Source organism: Struthio camelus, chromosome 2 (assembly GCF_040807025.1).
Source record: "Struthio camelus isolate bStrCam1 chromosome 2, bStrCam1.hap1, whole genome shotgun sequence".
In the NCBI taxonomy this organism is placed as follows: Eukaryota; Metazoa; Chordata; class Aves; order Struthioniformes; family Struthionidae; genus Struthio; species Struthio camelus.
The window spans coordinates 144047634-144068466 of record NC_090943.1 but is presented as its reverse complement, the minus strand read 5'-3'; the positions used below and the strand labels follow the sequence as shown (position 1 = coordinate 144068466).

Sequence of the window (20833 nt, the reverse complement as noted above, 5' to 3'; positions counted from 1 at the left end):
CCTTCCAGGAGAGAAAATTAACCTGATTTTTATGAAAGAGGCACAAATTTACTGCTTTTTGTTGATGTTCCCTGCTGCTCCCTACTTTTGAAAGTTAGAGCACGTGCATTTAAGGACCTTTACTCGGACCTGTGATCCTGAGCCTCTGCTCAGTAGCTCCTAGGGGACCCATTAGAGAGCATGGTGCTGGGCTGCTGCTGTCGTAAAGTGCCTTTGCTAGTCAGCTTGTGACTGGCTAAAGTTTGATACTAATCTGTAGCTGTGGACTACTGAAATGGATCCATCAGCTCACTGGAAAGCAGGTAACATCGATACCCTCTTTTCAGCCTCATTTCAGGCTGTGGATAGCCAACATTCCCAAATTTGGACACGGGTTCATAGTGAACTTCTTGGTGCAAAAGATTTCAGAAATCAACTTCTTTCTTTCTGAGAAAAAGATCCTCTAAGCAGTCCTGATGAACTGTCAGCTTCTTTGTGTATTCTTACTTATTCCAAATGATAAATTTTTTGAGTATCCTCAAATATGTTAAAATGTGAGAGGGATTGTTTTTTATTCACTGTTATTTTCAAGCTATAATCATATGCCAGGTCCCTATCACCCTTGTAGCCCTTCTTTTATGTGTAAATGTTTCACAAGTATCTGAATGAATTTTCCAAGTAAAATATGTTTTCTTGGAACTGTATTTACTTATAAAAAGTCTTTTACCCTTACACCCAGCTTCATTGTGCTCAAAAGCAAAAGCTTGAAAATAGCATTCCTGCACTACTTCTTTGTTTCCAGATTTTAAGATCTATTATGCATAGTGTAGAGCGTAATCATAATTATGCATTCATGATGATGTTTGTACTGGCTTAACTCAGGAATAGTGTGAGAAAGCTAATCTCGAAGCTACAGGCTGTTTTCCTGCACTTTAGATTCTGATCTGAGCTGTTTGTTGAGTCTTACTGGAACCAGAACCCCACGTTCCCCCGTCCTGCTGCTGGACTCCTCAGGATTATCTCCAGGCCCAGCGAAGGACCTTCACCCATTCCTTTAAAACTTTCTTTTTAATGTAAACTTGCATAGTTGTAGCTCTCTGTTCTGCTGCGTATAATCAGTGCATTGAAGTAATTTAAATGAGAGCTGTGTTACACAACTGTGTCACACAAGCTACAGAAAAATCAGGATCCCTTTCATCTGCCACTGGGCATTTTAGGGAACTTCATTTTCATTTTTGTGTGAGAATAGGGGAAAAAAATCCTCATGCCTTGAAGGGGGAGGGGGGAAATGACCTAGTTATATTCTTCAACTGGAAGAAGGTAACTGCTTGCAAAGTGTAGGCACTGCTCTGTGTCTTCTTGGCCCAAACCTTCTGAAATCATAATAAAATATGTAATCATCATAAATCCGTAATTCAGATGTGATAAAGATAATATTTATTTAAAAAGCAGAGACTTTTGAAAAATATTTTGCCTATAATGTCCCTGTTAATCTGTTATCCTATAACATTGTTATTCATTTTAAAATTTGTATAATTTGTGATGGAATGGAAAGAAGATTAAAAAAACCTAGAATACTGTATAGTGATACGATAATTTTAACAAAACTCATTTTCATGTGATGCCAGTAGTAGTATTTCATGGATTTTTTTCAGAGTAAACAATTTAAACTTTTAAAATGAAAACATTATGTATATATTATGGAAGTTTCCCCAGGTAAAGGAAATTTGATAAAATTCTCTCTTTATTAAACAAGAAAATAAAAGTTATACTTACAAGTGAATAGGGAAAAATCCAAAATGCTAGTTATTTACAAATTTTTCTATTAATATTTTTGTGTATATTTAGGTTAATTCCTTTCCTTATTACCTGTAAACAAGAAATCTTGGAATAATATTGAAAATTGCTAATAGAACCTTGTTACATTTTATTTTTCCCATAAGCAGTCAAGAATCATGCATAATGCAACAGTGCTCCAACCAACAGCACACTCATGAAAGATAATTTAAACTTGTTTTTTTATGGGCACAAGAAGCTGATTTTAAAGCCATTCCTAAGGAGATTGTCCTTGATTTTACATTATCCCATGTGGGTGTTTCAGTTTCTTCCATTTACTGTCATACTCACTGGGTAAAAAATATCCTAGTCTCTGCTTAATAGTGGTGGAATTTTCTGCATAAAGATGTAAGGAGGAATTAGGTTTTAGCCCATAATTATATATTAAATCAGTGTTAAAATACAGTTGTAATCAAATCCTTTCATATCCCTAGGCCACACATTTGATACAGTACATTGGAAGGTCAGAATACTTAGCTGAGTATACACCCCTTGAGACTCAACAGATGCACAGATATGCGGCCTAATCCAAAAAACGCATTCATAAGTCTGGAAGATCAGAATTGAGCCTTAATTCTCTAAAGAACTGCCGCAATGTTGTGTGGTCCTTTCATCCAAATTAGAATGATTCATTATGTCTAGTCCATTAGCACCATCAGGGATAGGTGTGGGCCATAAAATCTGCATTAGGATTTCTAAATATGTCAAGGATAATCTTAAAATGAGATAAGCTGTGATGTTTTAACTGAACTAAAAATAATTAATCAAAGTCATACATGTAGACTTCTGCTTGTTGAATTATGTGCTAACCTTCTACCTTAAATGACTGCCCTGTCTTTTAGCAAATATAAAACCTAGATTTGAAACTTGGGCAGAAGATTGCACATTGGATTTACACACACACTGTTACTTTAAACTACTCTATTTTCTGTTGGTAAAGATAGATGTGAAAATAGCTAAGAAAAACATGCCTGAATTTCTTTAAAAATTAGGAAGAAAAGTAAAGAAGATTTTTTATATTCCCTATATCTGGATGGGACTTTTTATATAATACTTTGTGTGCCTTCAGTGTGAGAACCACTGAAGTTCAAGTATTATATCACATATCATCAAGACAGTAATATTATAATACCTATCCTGTGGTCTAAAATACTTTTGTGTTAAATATTTATTTCATAAAGGCCTCAATATGTATTGGAAATATAATCCTAATAGTACTGCAGTGGATGACATATTAAAAATATTGTAATAGTATATAAAGAAAACTTCTCATCTTTCCCCTTTTTGATTTTAGAAAAAAAAGTGAAATTAAATAACAGTATATTTCATTGTTGCTAAAGCATGACCTTCACCTACTCAGCTTTCATGACAAAAACATTCACTTGTCTAAATTAACACGTACAACCTCCTCTGTTTGTAGCTCTCGGCAAAGTAATAGTAATATATAATAACTAGAATCTATAACCAATAATCAAAGACTAACTAATCTGTAGTTCTGTGTAACGGATTGTTACGCAGGCCTTTCTGGGTGGGCTTTTTTTTTTTTTTTGTACTTTCAATGGATTCCTCAGTTAATAAATAAATATATATGATCTATGGAATCTGGACTTCTGAAAATGAGGACTTAAGTAATCTATTCTGAGTTTAAAACACGTACAAAAGAGAAAAAAAATCCAAAATTATTACAGAACAGAAATTAAGCAGAATCACACTGTAACTATACAAATTAATAATAGGCATAGTGGTTATTGTTGATGATTTAAGTGTACATATTTGGACAGTGTGAACAGGCAGAATTTACCCACATGCAATATAAATACCTTCTTGTCTTTTAAAAAAATCCTCTGTAATTGTCCTCTTGATCATCTAGAATATCTGTTGTCACATTTGCCACCTCAGTCTCAAATGATCTTTGCGCAAAGTAAGAGAGCAGGTTTCAAATGATTAACAGGGATTGACTGTTGTTCCTGAGCTTAGTCTCTCAGCGTATCCAGTGTAAACTAGATGTTTGCAGAAATGCGGCTAAGTCATACTTAGTGGAACACTCATCTACCTAACACTAAAAATGTTTAGCAAAAGTAAAAGGGATTATGCTGAAGCAAATTCGTTTGGAAAATATTTGCTGAGAAATATCAAAATGGTCTCATTAGTAGAAACAGAAACCTAATTCTCAGTGTAGACAGTAATTTACAGCAGAGAGTGTAACCCAGTAGGAAAAATACACTAATAATTCAGTGTGAAAGTGTGCAAGAAGCACTGCAATATATCTTTTCTAAAGATAAGTTATATATAGTCTGATTTCATCTGTACAGGTGCATGTCATCTATGAAATAGTATTATCCAAAGCATTCAACTTTACCATAAAATGGAAAGGTTTAAGACCCATAACAGATACTGAACACGAAGACTCAATTATGGTGGGCCTGTTACCTGCAGACTCATCAGAGCAAAGATGATTACTTTGCATTGCAAAGTTTCAAAATATCCTTGTTAATCATATTTTGAATAATCCCAGCACCAACTGATTGTGGTTTCCTGGTGTTAGTCATTGTGTAAATGCACAGTGTATATCGAGTTTTTCCAAAGAATCTGAAGAACAGGACAGGGAGTAATAGGAGGCATATAACAAGAAAACCAAGTTGAGAGCAATGGCAGGACACACTGCTGCCAGTTCCATGATATTTAGGAAGGGGAGGAGTTACCTAGACTCTATTAGACAGGTAAATACGAAATTGAAGAAAGGGGAAGGTAGGAGGAAAGGGCAGGAGAGGGGCAGCTGTGCAGTGAAGCCAAGGGGAAAAGACTTTATGGGATGCAAAGGACTGGAATGGAAAGACCAGCAACATAGGCAGGAGGAGGCAGAGGAGGCAGAGGAAAGGCACTCAGAATGAGTTTTGCAGCCTTTCCATCCCTGTTCCTAAGGGTTGGGTGTCACATCCTCCAAGAGCCCGAGAACAGCAGCTGGCAAGACTCACCAGGACCCTGAGCTAGGACCAGAAGTCCAAGCTCCATAAACCAGAACCTGGATTAACTATTTTGGAGGATAGTTATAGGAGGAGGAAAGTTTGGAGGATTTTAAGATAGTTTTGTAATTTTGTAACTTACAGTTGTAGATGACTCATCTTAGCAGTACTTCATGCTATACGTATTTTATGTGAATTCCCATTATCTTTTCATTAATACCACTGCCTTTCCTGAACTATGAGGGTATGAGTTTCACTCTGCTTTTGCCTGTATATTCCAAGTGAAAGAGCAAGTGTTTTACAAATGAACCTTGAATGACATTATCCTGGTGGAGTTAGGCTTCTCCAAATGCAGGAACTGGGAAGTGAACCACAAAAGTGCTCTCAGGTGGGTCCACTGAAGTCCTGCACACAGAGGCACACAGAGTGGGCAAGAAGGACTACTGCTGAGTCAAAGAAACGTGGGCCTGTGGACCACACTGGGAGGCTGAACTTCTGCAGTCCTAGATGTGCCAAATGCCGATGTGACTTCAAAATATATCACATTTCCAGCTCTCCTAAGATTTATATTTCAGTGCTGACCTTTGCACTTAGAATTTTTCAAAGATCTCAAAGTGGCACCAGTATTTACTGTAGCCTCATCTTCAGATTAAAGAGAACAAGCCAAAGATGCTTTCTAAGACAACCATTACTTTGTGCCTAAATTACAGTGAGATTAGATTGATGTTTATTTTATTGGTTGAAAAGAATGCATTCTAGCTAGGTAACATGAACAGATTTCAAAATCTGTCTTGCATTTAGGTTGCATTAGGATCATTTGTTGGAAGGCATATTTGATATTTAATAAAGAATTTGAAATCATATTGAAATCATGGCAGTGTTGGAAAGTAGTAATAGACTTAGGGTGTATTTTTTTGATTTAATATTTTCTTTGGTCTGCTTTAGGTTTGCGGATGTATGGCGAAATGTATGTTCAGCTTTGTCACTTGACAAGTGATGATCTCTTGGGGTAAACAGCAGGGTTTCTCAGTTGAAGGGAATCCCAGCTGTCTTTTTGAAAGTCCATCTGTGTATACATTTCTTTTTCTTTTTCCCCCACCTTTTTTTTCTTTTTCCTTTTTGTTTTTGAAGCATTTAAAAGCTTTGGTTTGGCCACAGCCTCTTCAAATATTATCAGTTCTTTCCTTCTACTATTAATACAAAAAGCAAAAGAGACTCGACTCCCTCTTCAGAAAAGTGGAATCCCAAAAGAAATAGCAGCCAAATACAATACATGGTAGACCCGGAGTGATGCAGGCTTTTTCAGAACCAACTGGTCTGCAGGTGTAATGGTGCTGTGTGAACCAGCAGCGCTAAATGGAATTGAGAATCCTGGGTGTAGGGTGACATAAGGACTTCCTCCTAGCTTTGCCAAGATCCTGGGAAGTAATACTGAACCCTCTTTCTTTTCTCCCTCATCAGTTTCATGGTCTATCACAAGCAACGATTTGTCTCTATTTTTTCTGCCGATTAGCAGGGAAGCTGCAGAATCTGAAACTGAAAGACAGTCTAGCAGATTGCACACAAATAAGCAGCAAAATGGGGGCGTATGTCTGTTCGTACGATGGCTTGGTTGGATTTGCGTGTCTTAGGGTTCAATGAATTTGTAATCGATTATATGATGAAGAAATATATCGAGAAAATGTGAGTTACCACCCTTCTTGTTAATCAAAAATATCTTAGAAGAAGTATTAGCTAATCAGGGCTAGTTTAAGGCCAAGGTAGATTTCTGCTATTGCTTGCTGTAGAGTGAGCCCGCAGGAGCCCTTTCCAGCCAGGCTGCTTTGATGAGTTCTTGCCATATTGAGTACGGTGACTGCCATATTGAGAGGTGACCTTCCTCTCTTGAGAAGGGAGGTTCTGCTGTTCCATCATGTCAGCAGGTATGTCAACCCTGCGATGGTCAAATTGATTTTAAATTGAATTTTGATGTAGCAAGCTCCCTGAGTTGCTACTAACTAGTATTAACTGGTGTTTTGCTATCCCAAAGTCATATCTGATGGCACTTAAGGTATATTTACAGCTCTCCTCCCAGTACAATGTTGTCCTTAATTGGCTGTAGAAAGTAATACTGTACTGAGGGGCATGAGAATGTTCTCTAAGGGCATGAAGACCTTTTAGTAATCTTTTGTATTACTTAGGAGAATTCATATTCTTTAGAAGATTTACAGTGCAAATCTGTTTGGGGAATGCAGGAGAGAATTGGAAACAAGGACCTGGAGTATCTTCAGTCTCCAACAACTTTCCTCTCTTTTGGTAAGAGTAATTTAAGGAGGTATCTTTGACTTTAGAGAGGTCTGTACTGATTGAAGGAAAAAAAATAAAGATTAGAAAAGTAATGATTTTTCAGTGAATAGACCAGTTTTTGAAATGGTGTGCCTGGGACAACACATTCATGTCACACTAACTGACTAAACATTATTAGCTCAGTACCTATTACTTGCTCTGACACAGCTTTTTAGAAAACAGCTAGGAGTGATGAGCAACCCTTTCCTGACATCAGAAGTTCATGGATTTCAGACAACTTACTCATGCCATATTTCCCTTCAGTGTAGGAGTTTCCTCACGTTTTCTAAAATTTTCTAATTTTCTAACATCATATGTTAGAAATCTTTGGAGGGGAGAGGCCATCTAACGCTACCTTGTCATCACTGATTCCTTTTAGCTGCGGTGCAAAACTATTTTCGGCCCACTGTGCTGGCTATTTTTAGCTCCATTAACCTCTTGACTGAATATAAACATTTATTGAGGGTTACCTCCCTTGTTTGTCCAGTTGATGCAAAGGATAGTGAAAAGTGGATGCCTGCCTGACCTCTTTTATCCTCATTAGCTGGTTCTAATTGTTCCCTGAGAGATCACGCTTTTAACCCTGTTTGTCCTTGTCAAATTTGTCTGGTTACAGCATGTAAGAATATGAAGACTTTAGCAGAAATTGCATTTTCAGGTAAAACACATCTACCTAGCGTAAAGAAGTGAACGATACTGGAGTTTTGTTATATGCCATCATTTCCAAAATTTAAGATTCCTGTTGTATGGTCTCATGTTATGGACACCCAGTTTGGCAGATTCCTATTTATACTACTTGGCCTGTAGACAGAATGCTCTGGTAAGCATCTGAGTAATTGGTAGCAGTTCTTTTGGAGGGAGAAATAAAGTTTAATTGGATTTTTGAAGTCTTATTTTTAAGCAGCTGTAATATTGTTGCTACTGTTTCATGAAAAAATTTGGAACAGGCTGTATTTGGAATTATTCAGAAACGTTAGATTGATGAAGTCAATTACCATTTAATTAGTTTTTAAGATTTAAAATAACATAAGAAGACACCTTTCTTAGGCTGGGTATACTCCTAATACGCTGTAAAAAGTCATAACATAAAGCAGTTAAATTGCCCTACGTTTTGAGAATGACCAACTAAACGTTACATTAAAACAAATACATCTTCTGAATTACAGGGTGATTTTCATAGTACTCTGACTCTGAGAGTCAGAGCGTTACCATACTTCAAGTAGGATGGTGTCCCAAAGGTAAAGAGCTGTCATGAAGAACATTTTGCCTTGCCAGCAGTTTCTTCAAAGCCCTTTTTCATGTGCCTTGGTGGATCTGAGCTGTGGTTGTATGGTCAGGGCACAGGACTGGGCAGATCTCAAACAGGTATCTCGGACAGGTCCCAGACTTCTCAGGTTATAACCAGCACCTTAAATCTCACAGACACTTAGTGCAGATTAGAAAGCGCTGGTGTAATGCGCTCAAAGCACGATATGCTGCTTTACAAGCGGGTTGCCGCATTCTGCACCAGTTTCAGCTTTCAAATGGATTTAAAATGTAGCCTCAGGTATAGCGCATTGCAGTAGTCTAATCTTGAGGTGATAAAGGCATGACTGATTTAACCATAGCTTCTTGTTATCTTGGACTGGGGTCTTTTCATTTTAACCATTTTAGGGAAATGGCCTTTCTGGAATCAGCAAGCTGGCTTCAATTCTTACTATGTAACAAGCCACAACAGGAACAAGCCTTTGTCACTAGCGAACATCTCCTGTGAACGTGTGAACCTTACAAAACTCCAGACCCCCAAGTAACGCTACTGTGGTCCATAACGAGCACGCTGACTCATCTTACAGCTCATATAATATGCCTCTGAGGTACTTCAAAGAGAAGTCACTGGCCGTCTCCCTTAGTTGAGCTGCCAAGCTTTGCAGGCAGCCAGGGTCTTGTGAAGTTTTGCTTTCATATTAAAAGAAGTTTATTTACATATCTGTACAGCTTGGGAGCAGAGCTATGAGAGAGTGGGAGATTCTTTTGAGGTGTCCACCAGTTCTTCTGGAGTAGCAGAGCTGTGAAAAGAAACACCCTGTTTCTCCTCCCGCCTATCTCTAGCACATAGTAACCACTCACAGCTGCTGAACTGATTACAAGTTTTACTGCAGAGCTGATCTGGAAGCTAATTTAGTGATCTCCATGTAGTTTCTTAAGCTTCATGCAAAACTGTAAGCGGGAGACTGCAACATGGACTCACATCGTCACTGCTGGCGTTCAGCCTGCCTGGTGTTGCAAAGACTCCACACCAGAACAGATGAGGCACCACCTTGTCTCCTGTTTTTGTCTAAAAACAGGAGCAGTGACATGGGACTAAGCCTTCAATTTATTGAAGGAGAAATTAATCTCCAAGAGAAAATCACACGCTATCTCTGCATCTCGTTTCTTCCTCAGCAGTATGTGGTTAAGTGTAATCCTTTCCCTCCCATTTTGTTTGTCCTGTCTATGTAGATAGTGTACCATAGCCACCTTAATGCAAATATTAATACTCTTACAGAAGGGAGGGAAAGAAAGAATGTCAGATATCTGGGAAGAAGAAAACCAGAAATAGGAAGTAGATCTTGTAGAAAATTAAATAGATATCACTTTCTACACTTAGTAGAAGATTTTTTTTTTTAGCTTAGTGTCCAGCTTAAAAAAAAAAACAAAAAAAAAAACAAGTGTTTGAATGCTTGAATCACGTATAGCATATTTGGAAAAGTCCACTGCCTGAATAGTATTCCACTATCAGTTGATTACACTTGGGATTACCAGAGACTAAGAGCAAGTTTTTATATAAGTACAAAAAACACATTAATGGCTGGACTGAAATGGCAGTTGGAGAAATTCAGCATGTGGTAGGAACAGGCCTTGGTCTTCCTCTTCCTTATTGCTTTGCAGCCATAGTTGCTAACGTTGGTGCTAAAGCTTGGTTTTTTTGTTGTTTATTATAGGTATGATTCTCAGCTATGTGAAGGCCACTTTTCCTTCTTTCAAAAGCAGCCTTATGCTGTTTTGGGGTAAATTAAACTAAAAATTCAGACGTTTCTCTAACTGAAGACAGAGATGATATTTTGATTATCTTCCATTTTATGTCTTTCTGATCTTTTTCAGTTCATGCCTTATTTATATCATAATTCTCCTTAGAGTCGACATGTAAATAGTATCTACTGATTTCATAATTGGAAATATCAGGCTTCTTGACAATTTATGTATGAAAATAACCAAATTTAAAAAAAAAAAGGTTCTATTAACTGGCCAATAAGAACATGGCTTTAAATTGAAATTTCAAACCCATGCAGTATGGCTGACTCTTATAATGTAAAACTTCACATAATCAGAGACACTTTTTGTTACTTCTGCACCTCCTGTACAAAAAGCAATATTAGAAGGTGAGACATGCCATTTTTCTGTTTTCAGTATTTATACATTAAGTAGGTATGTTGTCACTAGATTTCACGTTCCTTTTTACTAATTTCGTTCTTCATTTATATCTGATTTTTTCCAACACTTCTGAAAGATGACTAATGTAGTTTAGTGGAAAGCAGATACAAAAAGTGCAACTTAATCATTTATACAAAAATGCAAAATATGAAATATAAAATAAGCAAGAAATACTATATTTGATGAAACAGTATTAGAGAATAAAAGGATCAAAAACAACTGAAAAAATTGGAAAAACTATGATGAATAAATGAAAAATATGAAGAACTATGTGAATACACAACATTTTATTCCAGCATCTTTATCAAAATACTGATGTGTAATACTATGTCCTTATATGAATAAAATGTTTTAAATAATGTCTTATTTTCAATAAATCTTTTCCTGTATAGTCTAGGAGTGTAGTATGTGCTATGGTAACTTCATTTCTAGAACAGTTTTAGGTAATAAATAAGGCCAGAGCATCTGGAATCTCCATGTGAATATATGATTTTTTATGTCTTGATATTTTTGAACTCATTTAATCGTATAGAATATCACAACAGAACGTTGCAGGAGCCAGCTGTAGAATTAGTAATGGAATAGAAAATATTATAGCAAATGCTCTTATAAAAGTTTGGAATGTCTTGGATAAGATTATGTCTCTGATTAAAAAAAAAGGTTACTTCATGATTTTTCTATTGTACTTTGTACTCTGTGTCGTGGTTTCATGTTTGGTACAGGGAGCAAGAACTGTGAATGCTGGAAATGTAAGTGGCATTTCAGTACCACTTACTGAAGGACAAAGTCAGGATTACGCACAGTTTTTACCATTTGATTAGTAAGAGGAGTTAAGTGAAGATAAGTTTGAAGCCTCTACCTTATCTCCTCAAATACCAAATTCTCTAAATATGTCATCTAAAATATATACAGGAGATGATTGTTTTGTTAAATATGCATACCTTGCCTGTATGCTTTCCAGAGCAATGAATGTCATGCTTTACTTCTCTGCATTTGAATTTGTTCATACGACTTCTTTTACAGTCTTTCTGGAGACAAAGAGTAGGGAATCATTAGCATTATTATTATTTCAACCATAGTAAAATCGCACATCAACACTTAGCAAAAGGGGAAAAATTACATTATCCATTCAGAACAATTTCCTATGATAATACAAATGTTACCCAGGACAGATCTTTGAAATGGATACTGATTCTTTAAATTCTTTCCTGTCTGTTTCAGGAAATAGTGAGATCCTGTTGATAATGAAGTACAATGTGTCTAAAGTTCACTTCTAAACACTTGGCTCTTTGCTGTGAAAGTCATCTGCATTCCCTTTATAATTCAGAGTCACCAGAGATCTGCTTAATCTTGGAGATCTGATCCAATATCATTCGGAAAAATCCTTGATAATAGTTCTCCCATTCAAATCAATGAAAGAACTAAAGCTTACTGCTTGTGTTGTCTTAAAAAAAATCCCGAGGCAGGGGAATAAGACCTTGGCTTATGGGTTTGGAGATTTTGTTGTTTGCAAATAAAATGATTATTACTATTATTATTCAAGTTCTTAATCAAGGCAAGCAAATGGCATCTGTTTGTTATCATCCTTCTTACAGAAGACAAAGGCTTCAGTCCCTATGGTACTGACTGCTGGCCCCAAGTGGTTGCTGGATGTGACTTGGCAAGGAGTGGAAGACAACAAAAACAACTGCATTGTGTACAGCAAAGGTAAACACAAGCCAATTTTTCTCTTACTTTCTTCTGCAAGATATTAGCATCAAAATATACCTATTGCAGAATAGTTAGGGAAATGGACTAGTTTGTTTTCCCTTGTCTTAAACTGTATTGGTTTACATTCCTATTTTGCTACCATGTTGTTTTCTTTTTTCTTTTTCCTTTCCTTTCCTTTCCTTTCCTTTCCTTTCCTTTCCTTTCCTTTCCTTTCCTTTCCTTTCCTTTCCTTTCCTTTCCTTTCCTTTCCTTTCCTTTCCTTTCCTTTCCTTTCCTTTCTTTTCTTTTCTCTCTTCTTTTCTCTATATAAAAAAGCCCACATGGTGTGTGTAATGTACTAAATGTTTTACAAACACAGAGGGACATAAGCTGACATGAGACATACTGTCCTCTTCTCTCTGAGACTTAGTGCCTCTTGGGAAACTCAGGTCTGTAATTATACACTTTAAATAAGTGCATTCTTTCTGACATTTTATATGACATACTAGATTGCATTTCTGCATTTTACATTGCATTGCAGATTACTAATTGAAATCTTAGTTTATAAGAAGAATTCAAACTTGATTGGACTATGATAAAAACTCATGTCAGCACAATAAGAGAACATAAGTGCAACTGGACTTCAGGATTGTTACCTTTGACATTGCAGTATTCAGGAACACTCCAGTTTCTGTGTGGCAGCAGGATGTGATGATGCTTCACTGTAATGTAGCGACTTACTGGAATGCATATTGTTTCTGTTTTACATGAATTGTCAGATTTGCTCAGGTGAATATAAGCTTCTACGAGACCACCCCCTCACCCCCGGTCCTACCCAGCAATCTGCATCTAAGCTACTGCATCTAACAGCTACTTTGGCAGATGCGAAGACATTGAATTCAGCTCATAGTACCCCGGACTATGCAGCACCATGCTGTTTAGTCAGTCACTGCAAAAGCTCTGTACATGTGATTATAGTATCATAATAGCATGTTATAAAAGCTACTTGAATACCTGGAATGAAAATAACCTATTTAGTGTAGCTGTTTTTGGCATTCCTACTGAAGATCAGGTTGCATAACTATGACTTTCCTTCCTTGTATTTCAGTCACCAAACTCAGCACTTTGTGAATACTTCAGAACACATACACTGCTCTTGTTTAATTTCTTTTAGGTTTTATTTCTAACCAAACAGACCTACTGAGATCAAAGATTTGTTTGCTGAGGCAACCTAGTGACCATTTCAGCATACAAGCATCCAAGCAAATAAGCACCCATATCAATATATTAACATACAAAACACTAATCATAACATCAAAGACTCCTAAAAACTTACTAGAAACAATTACAACTTGTTCCTATAATCATTGCAATTTATACACTTATAAGAGGATTGCTTTTAAACTGCCATAAGCCTTTGAAAGTTGAAACGCTGCAAACAGGGAATTTGCATGTTAAAACTGAGTTGCACACCAGGGTCTTATAAATTCTTTCTATTATAATTACAGAATGCCAACACATTCATTTTGCAACCTGAAACACCTGCAGTACTGGAGAACTGGGCTCATATCTAAAAAGGGTTGAGCTGCCCTTCCTTTGCAGCTTTCTGATTGCTGCCCAAGTAGAAAAAGCTGCAAAGTGTTCTCAGTATAATATAGTGAAGCTTTTCTCATGAATCCAGAACTCCAGTTTGCCATTCATATTATTGAATACAGTTCATAAGCAAACTTTTCTGCAACTTTCTTGTAATATAATGAGAAATTACTTTCACTCCAAAATACAGCTTCTGAAAATTCCCATAGGATGTTGTCTTATCAAGTATTATATTCTAACTGTAATTATAATAATGCTTAGCACATATATACCAGTAAGATTTTCCATCTTCAAAGTACTTTACAAACACTAACTAATTCATTATAAATTTTCAGCGCTATCTGTGTGATTGAATCTATTGAAATATGAACTATTTTTCAAATACTAAAATCTTTCTTCAGTTTGGCACAATCTAACTGGATTCTTTTCATTCAAATATGTCGCATTTTGTTGCACTAATGATGCTTATTATTTTAGTATTTGGTAGCAAGGTATTGTGCAATAATTGTACAGTGTTCAAGATAATTTCTGATATCTATACCACACAATACAAATGCATATTATAACTAAAGTGAACTATAATTGATAAATACATGTTAAATACCTGCAGCTTCACTAAAAGAATGTGGGAAATAAGTTGCAGATGTGCTTTGTCTTCAGTATATTCTGTTCATCTCTTTGCAAAACAGTTGGCTGTTTTGTTGTTCATGAAGTACCTACACTGATGTTGAACCCAACAGGATTTTTGTACTAGAAGGATTAATTGGTTTGGATCACAAAACAATGTCAAATAGAAGATGGTAAAATAAATAAATGCAATAATGTTTCTTCCTTCAATTTATATCTCATCATTCCAGGTTATGTTGCCTTGATTTGTGTTAGCTTTCTGTCTCCTGTAGTGCCATTACCTCTAATGAAATGGTGTCAGCTAGCATGAAGTTGTAATTCGATGTTATTTTGCCATTGCATGTGTATAATTTTGTTAGTTTGTTTAGCAATATATTGTTATTTCTGAAGGCAATCAGCTGAACAAAACGTGTGGAATTGTACATGTACTTGATTTGGTCACCTGGGAGCTGTTTTTCTCACTATTATACCCAAGATAAGATGAGTAGACTAAATTGGCAGATTTCTAAGAGGAAAATAAGTTGGAGAATTGGCCAGCATTAAATGTTACTGGTCAATCCGTTTCTGACTTGGAAGTACATGCCAGATTTCTTTATAGCTTATTATGGTGATACCTTTGAGAATAGAATTTTCCCCAGATTTTTTGCAAGAGCGTAGGAATGTCATCTTGACTTCCAGTTCATTAGAAGCTGCAGGCACTGTAGTCACCCACATATTGCACACAGAAGAATCACAGGGAGATGTTCAAAATCAACAGAGGAGATTAGCATGTAGTTCCTACTGAAAGTGAATCTGACCTGGCCAGCCAAATCTCTGTTTGCCTTTAAAATTCTTCATAATATTTTCACTACATAAGTAAACATGAAAAGTGTGTGTATATATATGATGCACATATAGAGGATTGCGTTGCTGTGTTTATACAGTGGAATCTCAATTCAGCTTTATATAAATTTGTAGATTAAGAAACTTAAGGTTATTTAAATTCATGCATCAGAGTAGATTCATGGTGAATAGCTATGAAATAATTCTTCAACATCTGAAAATTTATTTAGTCTAGAATAACTTATTGCTGCCTGTATTCTTTAAACCTACATTTCAGCAGCTCTAAGACAAATTAGAAAAGGGAAAAACAGTTCATTAGTAACCCTTTTTACAAGCTCTGATACAAGCTGGTTACATTCATGACATGTGTCATTATGCCTTTCATTTTTTTGTAAAGGAAACATTTACAACTATAATTACACAAAAAAGCATGTTCTTTTTGTTTTAATAATTGTGTCAGACTTCCCTCATGTCTCGAAAATAGACTGTTCAGTAATTTAAGAGATCTTCTAGATGTAGTATCTGAAATTTTAAGACAGATTTTAGAAACTGTACTTACATAGATTTACAAATATATTCTTTCAAAAGAGCTACAGAGTTGCAGTAATTCGAGATACAGATACCTGTGAAGGAGGTATTCATGCATGAACTGTATGATCGTCGCAACTTAATGTACTTGAGGAACATTCATGCCTAAGAGAATTGTGCACCAGGTTTGGTAAAGCTGTAAAAGCAGAGCTAGGAGTCCAACGGCAACCTGGGAAGGGGCCGGGGTATTGAATGTAAATCTTCCACTGGGAAAGGAAGGGATTTAAAAAAATGCAATAAGACAGAACAGAACAGGAACTGTAGGAGAAGGTCGTTGCTGCAGACTGAAAAACATGCTCACATGCGCATATAACACACGTTTTCGTAGATGCTATTTAAACCATTTATGTGAAATGTATGGATACCGTATGTTTAGTGGCGTTGTTAAAACAGGGTGCCGGTACAAATATTTAGCTGTGGGAATTATAAAATCATAAGGCGATTAAGTTAGCTAGTTGTGAAATTCCAATATTGCTTTTTAAATGACTTCAGGATATAGGAGGTGCTAAGGTTATTATCTGTTATCAGGAATACAGCGGAATTGTACGACTGGATAATAACTAAACAACTGACACAATGTAAAATTACATTATCAGTGTGTTAAAACAAAATTGCGCCCTAAAGGAGTCTACATGCCAGCTCAGAGCTGCAGTGTAATTATGCTTAACTCTGATAATTAAAATACAACGGAGATCAACAGAATCATTTTCATTAAGAAAATTATTAATGATGGTGGTATAGCAGTAATTGATTGCAGAGCACCACAGGATAACTCTGTGCAGGAAAACCAACATGTTTAATCTATGTCTGGGACCGTTTGGTTGCGTTGCGTAAGCCTACGCACGTTTAAAGTTCAGGTGGGAGCTGCAGCGAACGTTTCGTGCCGGAAAGTGAAAATGGCTGTTTGTGAACCGGAGGGCAGGGCCGGGCCGGTCGGCTGCCGGCGGAGGTGGGCTGGGGCCGGGCGGCCGCCGCCACGGGGTCCCCACCGGCCCCGCGCGCCCCCGCGGCGGCCTGCCAACGCCGCAGCCGTCCCTCGTGGCATTTCCCGCTGGGCGGCCGGCGGTTTTGCGTGTACGGCAGTGATTTACTGAGGTGATTTCCTTCTCGGCCTGGCCTCCCTGAGTAGTTTATGCCCTTCGTTATTACTGAGAGGAGGGAAAAAAACGTTCTGCCGTTCCAAAGGCGCCGACGGAGTCGGCGGGATGTTGTTGTTAATTGCCCCAGTGGTGGTGAAACATGATATCGAACGCCGTAAAAAGGCTGTATTCCTCCATAAGAGAAATCGCAGTCAGTACCCGCTGAGAGACACTAACCAAATCCTAGCTAGAAAGGATGTTGCCTAAGGGTAAGAGACAAGAATTCTCATTTTCTGTTTGTGAGCACAGAAACAGGGGGAAATGTTCTGGGGAGCGATTCTCCGCCCAGCTAAGGAATGGGTGCTTGTTGTTCAAGCAGATGTTACTTTTGAAAGCGGCCCAAAAAAGTCTATTCTCCAATCACAATGGAGAGCAAGCCTGCTAGGGTGGATTTGCAGGATGAGATTAGTTAAAATGACAGCTGCCCACGCGGAAACTGTGTCATGTAGCTAATTTATAAATAGAAACTATGGAAGAGGCAGAATACATGAGTGGGCAGAGCAGAAGTCAGGGCGCCAGGCCCTTTAAGCACCGGTCTGTGCTCAGCTCTGCCAGCACTCGCCGGGCACGTTTTGGCCAATCATTGGCGTATTTTTAAGTTGGCAAATAACTAATTGTTTTCTTACTTCACTAGTACTCAGGGTGAGTTAATTAGCTAATGCATATGTCACGCTTTGAAGATACAAATGCTGCAAAAGGGTTACGTGCCATTACTGCTAAGAATTGACAGTAATCTTAAATTAATATTGTGCATTTAAAGTAACCATCCAGTCTTTTTTTTGCCTTTATAGAAAAAGGACATTGTTATAATAGAAGGATTTTTAATTTTTTTTTCCTTTAATGACAGAGAACTGCTTTTCCTAATTGTTCTTTGAGATCCTTGATACCATTTTTCCCCCGTCAGTGAATTTTCAGCTTCTAAATACCTTTTTTTTTTTTTTTGCAATTTCAAGCAATGTAATGGTACGCTTCTGCAAAGACATATAACATCAAGGACCCCAGTGAGGCACAGGTCAAATATTACAAGGAGTTTAAACACTGCTGCATTAGGATATGAGTATATTTTGTTTTGGGTCAGATAATAAATTGTTTAATAGGCCAAAGGTTAACTTGGGGCATATATTTCAGCCTGCAAGGGGCTTTTCCCCAGATGTTATGAAAAGCAGATTCTGTGAATTTGCTTAGTCTGTTGCGTATGTGCAGTGAGAACACTGCAGTAGCTGCTGTAGGCGTGCGAGTCCCTGTGGATGCCTCCATTAGCTAAATAAGCTACTGAAGCCTTTGGTGGTGCTACAGATTTTTGTTGTCCTTTCATTGTATAGCAGAGGACTATATGGAAAATATGAGCTTTTATCAAAACGCATCTGAGGCTCATGCAAATATCAAAAGTCCATGGAAGACCTTCTTTTACACTTCCTTCTCCACGACACTGAGAACCATAAAAGAGAAGTAATGCTTTCATAAACTTACTTCAAGAGAAATAATGCTTTCATAAAACAGTATCACAACAGCACCTAAATCCTCCTCAGTAGTTGCCAGCTTGAATAGGACCCTTCATAATCCCCTATCATGTACCAGTAGGGAAATATGCCCTCACAGTCACTCAAAGATTGTCTCATACATACAGACATAAAAGCACAACCAGTAGGAAAGTAGATGGCACCATTCATGTTTGGTTTTGCAGGAACCTCGAGCAGGTAGGATGCCTAATGAAACTATTGCAAACAAACTAATGCAAATCAATTATTTTGCTACTTTCTTCCCTGCCTCCACAAGACAAGATTTTGCCCCATGACTATTGATATTTATTGCTTGTTGATAGCAGCCACAGTATGCTGGACTTAATTCAAACAGGAGATAAGGAATGACCCCAGCCTCAAAGAACTCACAAAGCAAAATAGAAAGACTATACTTTTTCCTCCTTTTTGTTTTATACCTATGCAAGTAGATCCCAATGGGGGATTATCTGCTTTAGGGAGTTTAAAGGCCAAAGCCTTGCAGATGATCCTAATTATCTACAAGAATAAGGTTATTTTGTGCATCTCTACTGAATGTCTGTAGTATTTATCTAATAGCATACACATAATTATTACATGCCCTCTAAATTCTAAGCCTGCAGTTAATAAAAGAAAGATCACAAGAAATGCAGGAGTACAGCTGCATTTCCCTTTTCAATATGAAAATGCTTTAGTTCATTTTTAGTGTATTTCGTTCAAATAGCAGCAAAGTGATATTTTAGGTTGTTTTCATTTAGGTATTTTATGTAGCTTGTTTTTTTTTTTTTCCTTTGCTCTTCTTGTCATTTATTTTGTCACTTATTTCATGCTTTGAAATTTGATTTTTTTTTAATTAGAGGAGGAAGGAAATAGGCAGAATACTGACATGATTTCCACAGAATGATGCATTCTGGGACTGAAGCTGTAAAAAGCTGTAAACTAAGATGTTAAGTCTACCACTCACTTATTAAACATGCTAGGAATGGAAAAGAACCCCAATCTGTATTTCACACGGGGACCTTGTGAAAAGAAATATTGCTGCAGCATTCAGACCGATTTGCAATAAATAAACGCAAGTATCAAGCAGAGATTTTTCTTCTGGTAGTGTATTTGCCTCTCATTTTTCTAAGTTGATTGCAGTAGAATTGGTCATTTAGATATAATTTTAAGAAAATGTTGTCATTATTTTCAGTGTATGACATAGATGCTAAATGTGTTTTATTTTCTTTTTAATTAACTTGTTTTCATTTTTTCAGTCTGTTTTGCTAAATGAATGTTGAGGCCTGCAGTAAAATGCAAGGCTCACGACCCTTCTGGCTCACAGTAGTGTTGTCTCTGTCATCTTTCCTGCAAAGCAGAAGGAAAGAAAAAAAAGCCCCCAAATTTGCTGAGCCACACATTTCAAGTTGTCGACAACCCCATCCATGAGAAAACAGAAGAAAATATATATGCACTCTGTCCTGTCAAAAGGCTTTCGCCTTATCTTGAGAGACTGTCAGGACAGGAACATCATGGAATGGACAGGAGTCTATTAAATTAATAAGCTGCTGGATGGTGTCTGGAGAGTTATGATGCTCCATAAATCCAGTCTGATCATGGTGGACAAGGTTTAAATCTGCAGACTTCTAATACACATCCAGTTCCTGGATTGGTTTTGAAGTTTTGTGCTGGAGACACAGAGATAGCCCTGCAGCTTGTGAATTAAGATTTATCATTTTTTCATACAGGTTTTTTTTTTTTTTTTCTTCCCAGTTCTTGACAAAAATGAAAACACCTTAGGGAACCTGGCAAGTGTTACTGCTTGAAATGAAAGAGCTGTTGTCAAGGTGAAACCATGACCTAGAAGCCTAAAATCAAACCATGGTCATTCTTTTCAGCAGCTCCATCAGTGCTGAGTGTAAAAGGTCTATATGGAAGGAAACATGGCTGGATATATCTGCAGCCTGTTTTATAGGAATTCCTGTCAAACATTCCTTCTGTGTATTTATGACACAAGGCAAACTAATGGTGGCAGGTGTGCCATGTAAAAATGAAAGGAAAAAAAATCTAGAGGAACGTTTTTCACCCATTATAGGTGGTTCTGTGCATCACTGACAGCATAATCTAAGGCTTCGCTGTCTCTTACCTCTAAATATATTAAGCCTGGTGGTAATAATTAAGGGAAGACTTTCCCATGATGTTCAAGGTACTAAGTTCCCAGGAAAATCTGTGCGAAGTGTAACAGTAGTATCGATGTTGACTGTGCAGTGCCAAATTACTGCCTGGAACAGAATCTTGAAATCGTTTTGGGTGTATTTAGTCTCTAGTTGCTTACAAATAAGTCAGT

General features: G+C 37.1%; 1 protein-coding gene across 2 annotated transcripts in view; it reads left to right on the top strand.

The window, feature by feature from the left end:
* Window positions 1-20833, top strand: part of ZFPM2 (zinc finger protein, FOG family member 2) — a 317757-nt gene that overhangs the window by 198670 nt on the left and 98254 nt on the right. For both annotated transcript variants that reach the window (XM_068932841.1, XM_068932840.1), the window contains exon 5: window positions 12149-12260. In XM_068932841.1, coding sequence (XP_068788942.1) covers window positions 12149-12260 — 112 coding nt within the window. The remainder of the gene's footprint in view (window positions 1-12148; window positions 12261-20833) is intronic.